This window comes from Barbatula barbatula (genome assembly GCF_947034865.1).
Source record: "Barbatula barbatula genome assembly, chromosome: 6".
NCBI lineage: Eukaryota > Metazoa > Chordata > Actinopteri > Cypriniformes > Nemacheilidae > Barbatula > Barbatula barbatula.
Window position 1 is genome coordinate 4835066 of NC_136765.1, and position 4648 is coordinate 4839713.

Below are 4648 nucleotides of genomic sequence, written 5' to 3' on the forward strand. Positions count from 1 at the left end.
ATCTAAAGATGCTCATATATAACTAAGGTAGTGAATATTACTGATAAACAATGAGAAAATGTGACATACCATTTGAAAACAGACATATCATTTTCTCTATTCCTACCAAACAGCATAGATCTTGAGAATACAGCATGTGTCCATATACAAGGCTGGTAATCCATGGAGGAATTAATAAACATGAAACAAAAAATGACCTGCCCCTGACCGATCAACAGTAATTAGTCACTGGGTCCTGCGTTGGTGAAGGAAAGCACTCAGTGGAGTTTCTAATGCGCATGGTGTCGAAGAAACAAGCTCTGCAGGAGTACTTCAATGTCCATCAGGAGTTCTCTTTGGACTGGCAGGATCCCCTCTGCAGCAAAAAATGGACAAAGTTTCAAAAGTTTGATCAGTGCTTGAACAAAATGCACAGAAATGAAATGTGCTGTCAATAACAGATGTAATGATAAATTATTTCTTAGGTGTAAAGTATGCAGTTCTTAAATCTACTTATGTAAAATACATTGACAACGCAGCCCTAATCACAATCATAATTTGTTGGAAAATATTGTATTTAAATTTCCTATTGACTTATCATAGAACTTGAAGTTAATGACTGAATGCATGGTAATGACACCTATCATTCAATCTACATTTTATAGCGTCAGTTTCCTTCATCGTATGAAACTGCTCACCTGGACATGAACCTGAGCTCGGCTACTTAAAATTAGTGTCTCCTGTCCATCTTTCTTTTGCAAAACTTGAATAATACCACTGCTTACCTCTTATTGAATCTTTGGGTGCAGACTTAATTGAAGAGCCTCGTATAAACAGGGTGTGATGTTTAGGGAAACCAAAGAATACAGGCGCCATCATTTCTTCCAGAAGACTCACAGGGGGGCAACGAAGCTTTCATTGTGGACTGGCTAGATCCCTTCTGCATTTAGAAAGAAAACAAAAAGGGCATACACCATAAATAATAATAACTGACAAAAATAATGAGACAAGAAATTAACTTAACAAGAAAATAAGTGCAAAACAAGTTTCCCTGTGTTGCAGTGTAGCTGAATGTTTTTTAACAATTTGATTTACGCTAAAACACATACCAAATATTTCCAGCCAAGGTTTGATTCAATCTTCAGCATGCTTTTCCTGCCATTGTCTTGAAACGGTTTCACCTGTCACTCTCATTTGATGCCGTTTACAAAAACAAAACAGCAATATTGTAAAGGGACAAAGGAAAATGAATTCATGAAAAAAAAAAATATATATATCTAAAACTTGAAATCTCACCATTTCCTGAGAGTCACATGTCCTTTGAGTATCCTTATGGTTTCTGCTCAGATTCAGTGTCTGAAAAGGGCAGGAACAAAACAAACCTTTTTAATCATAATAAAGACAAAATAAGATTTAGAGACAACAGAGAAATGTGTAAATTATCTTCTAGAATCTGTTTACTTTACTAACCTTGAAAGAGACTCTCGGGTCTTAGCTAGACCTTAAACACATGCATCACAAAACCACTGCAACAAAATCTCAGATGTCCTTCACTGACATTTTTATTGTCTTGAACATATTTTGACCTCCACACACACTTTTCAATATATTGCTTTGAACAAATAAAGGCCAAACAAGCATCTAAAGCTTCTCCTGGCATTATGAAAAAAGAAAGCCAAAACTGCTTAAACTCTGCACTTAAAGTCAACTAACAAATGTATATTAACCATTTTCAGGAAAACATGAATTACATTAATTTCCTGAATTCTATAAGCAAAAACAGAAAAATTACTGCCTCAACGAATAAATGAAAAAAAATGCTATAGCATCATTTTTAAAGTATGACTTTACATAAGTAATCAAGCACACATGCACATAGGCTTGTGACATCAATTTTTGCAGAACTTTTCAGCTACAAAATGCTATAATAACAGTTATTGTCAAGTAATGTTTGTAACAGACAGTGCTGTTTGAATTTCAATGTTAACAGTTCAGTGCAACACTTAACTTGTTTGCTAATTAGTGCAATACAAAATTCAGATAGTTTAAACTCTGTTGTATATAATATAGAACATTTCTCAATAACAATCCCTAGTTAGATCTAAGATGAAAACCTCTGAAAAGCAAGCCTGTGATAACAGCAATCAGGTTAGAGTACTCAATATCAGCTGGGATAACTGAAAACATAAACAACACAGTAGTTCCCAGTCAAGGTACAGTTAAGCTGACTGTAACGATCCGTTCAAGATGTCTTTAAACGGTCTCTCGCCACTCGTGATCAGAGAGATCGGCGATGAGGGTGAGTACTCTTGGGTTCACATGCAGTGTCTTCTTCTTAGTTTTTTCAACTTTTGGTCCCTTCTCTGGGTTAATGTTGAAGAAACACCTTGATAAACACAATAATCCATAATAAAACACTATACAACGGGAAAAAAAGGGAAAGGCGAGGGAAAAGTAAATCAATTACCTCTGAAGGAATTCAAGTGTGGAGCCAAGTTTCAGTGGATAGTGGATATTCAGGCAGTAGTAGCTACCAAGCATCAGACAGATTGCAGAGATGAAGTCAGTTATTTGGTCATTCACGACTTTGTGGTCAATGCTGAGCATGAACAGTCTCGATGCAAAGCAGGAGGATCCTTGGAATGAAATACAAGTGTAAAAGAATTAAAACTGTAACTGTACCATTGAAATGTGTCTTAAAATAGTGAAAGTGGAGACATTTAATATAGCCTATCCTTGCATTAGCTTAGGTTCTGTGCAGTTGTACTGATTTTCAACTCACCACAAACAATGATACATGGTGTCACAGGCAGGCTTTCCACATGGACTTCTTTTGCCAGACATGTTTCATCAACATAGTGGAAGAGGGTCTCCTCTTTTTCATCGAAATAGGAGAGAAGGAGGAGCATCATATCTTTAAAGTCTTCTGAGCAGCCCTTCAGCTGTCCCCTCTGCATCCGAAGCTTTATGACAGCCTCAAAGACACGCTTGCTCTTGTCTGCACAAGTGTTTTTCAGAAAGTCCAGAAGCCGTTTTCCCTTCTTTTCCAGACTGGTAAGGAAAGTCTCTTTCAGCGGTACCCCAGTAAGTTCTTCAAAGTGGACTGTCATTCCAATCGCCTGAAACAAAAAAGGCCACTCTTCCATGAGAGTTTGCATGTCTGCTCCGCTGTTTATTGCTTTGCGCTGAGAGTAGTAGGTGCATTTCATTAGAGTTTTTACTTCTTCATGACTGAAGCTTGTCTGTTCACTGAGAATCTTCATACGTTCTATCTTCTCCTGCTGGGTTTCCAGTGTCTCACTGACTGGCAAAAACTTCATGTCCCACTTTATGCAGCCATATGTGTCTTGAACAGATGCTCGCTTTTCAGGTGTGACTTCATCGGTGTCATCTGATGCTCCCAGTTTGCGCTTCTGTAATACTGGTGAAGTAGACCTCTTCACATTTTCAATTCGTGCCTGAATCTGTTTTACCAAAGAGTGGTACCCCTGTCCTACCACATCCCCCTCTATGACATCCTGCAGTGACTTGGGATACATCGCAACCAGTTTTTTTGCAATTTCAGTCGAGGCTCTTCTTGTTGGAGAGGCACAGGCTTTCATCATCTCCTTCACAATGATGCGGATCATCTCCCTCCGCAATCGAGGCTTTGGTCTTTTCTCTCTCTGAAGACACTGTATCAAGTCTTCTGGAAAATCTTGACATGGAATTCTAAATTTATCTATCCAGTCTAGAGAATATATTGGACTGGGTGAGGGGGAGGCAGAAAATGAGGAGCAAGAAGATGGAGACGATATGCTGGCCTGGCTTGAAATGTCCGTATTTGGTGCTGTAAAACAAAATCACAAATGATCTGATTCATTTTACTTTTTGGACCTTGGCCCAAGTATAATAGAAAAAAAACAGAAAGCCCTTCATGGCTATTGTGCAATGAAATCATAATACTTACTGGTTTGTTTCCAGGCAGCCAGCAGTTTTCTTGCCTGAACTGGTCTCAGGACAGAGTTCAGATCAGTCTCACTGATGAACTGCAAGTCCTCAGATGTCTCCACTCCTAATGATTGTAGTGCCTCCAGTACAATTTCAAGGATTTTGTCAGACAGGTCCGGCAGTACCTTAGTAATGGAAATCCTTATGCTGTCCCCCATTTTCGAGATGTCTGATAAAAGAATGTGAATAAAGGTCAATTTACACCAAGTGGTAGGGTGAATACTGGTAAAGTGGGACAGTTAAGCTTCTTATTTCTATCTTTACATGTAAATGATTCCATTACAAAAAATCAACACTGAGCTCATCATAAGCAAGTATGTGACAAAAAAATATAGATTCTGTGGCTATGACATAACTTCCTGGGGTGTGGCACACCATATTCAACAACCATACAGTGAACCGTGATGGTAAAGTAAAATGACATAGCATTCTGAGGTGAATAATGGTAAGATAATAAAAATTAAAACATTGTAATTGTTATATATTTTGTTATAGGATGTAATGGTGAGTCAGAATTTGTAAAAATCACATTCATATGAATCTTTTTGTTTTGTTTTTTATGTGATTTTGACACTGTCCCAGTTTGCCAATAGCGTATTGTTAAACTGGGACAGGGTATTACTGGTAAACTGGGACAGCCAATTAAGTCATTATAATGGGGGAATTGAGTTCCCTTTTT

General features: G+C 37.9%; 1 protein-coding gene across 1 annotated transcript; it reads right to left on the reverse strand.

The window, feature by feature from the left end:
* Positions 1 to 1519: 1519 nt before the first annotated feature.
* Positions 1520 to 4132, reverse strand: LOC306895277 (uncharacterized protein). Its single transcript, XM_079458414.1, has 4 exons — positions 3929 to 4132; positions 2762 to 3808; positions 2447 to 2615; positions 1520 to 2365 (listed from the first exon to the last, which is right to left on the reverse strand). Exons 1-4 carry the CDS (start codon positions 4125 to 4127, stop codon positions 2233 to 2235), a joined length of 1548 nt encoding a protein of 515 aa, XP_079314540.1. The 5' UTR covers positions 4128 to 4132; the 3' UTR covers positions 1520 to 2232.
* Positions 4133 to 4648: the final 516 nt, after the last annotated feature.

Excerpts from the sequence above, each read along its gene's own strand:
- LOC306895277 (XM_079458414.1), bottom strand. The coding sequence starts at position 4,127 with ATGGGGGACAGCATAAGGATTTCCATTACTAAGGTACTGCCGGACCTG. Across the intron at positions 3,809-3,928 it reads GGCTGCCTGGAAACAAACCA|CACCAAATACGGACATTTCA; the intron begins GTAAGTATTATG and ends TTTGTTTTACAG. Across the intron at positions 2,616-2,761 it reads ACCATGTATCATTGTTTGTG|GATCCTCCTGCTTTGCATCG; the intron begins GTGAGTTGAAAA and ends TTTCATTCCAAG.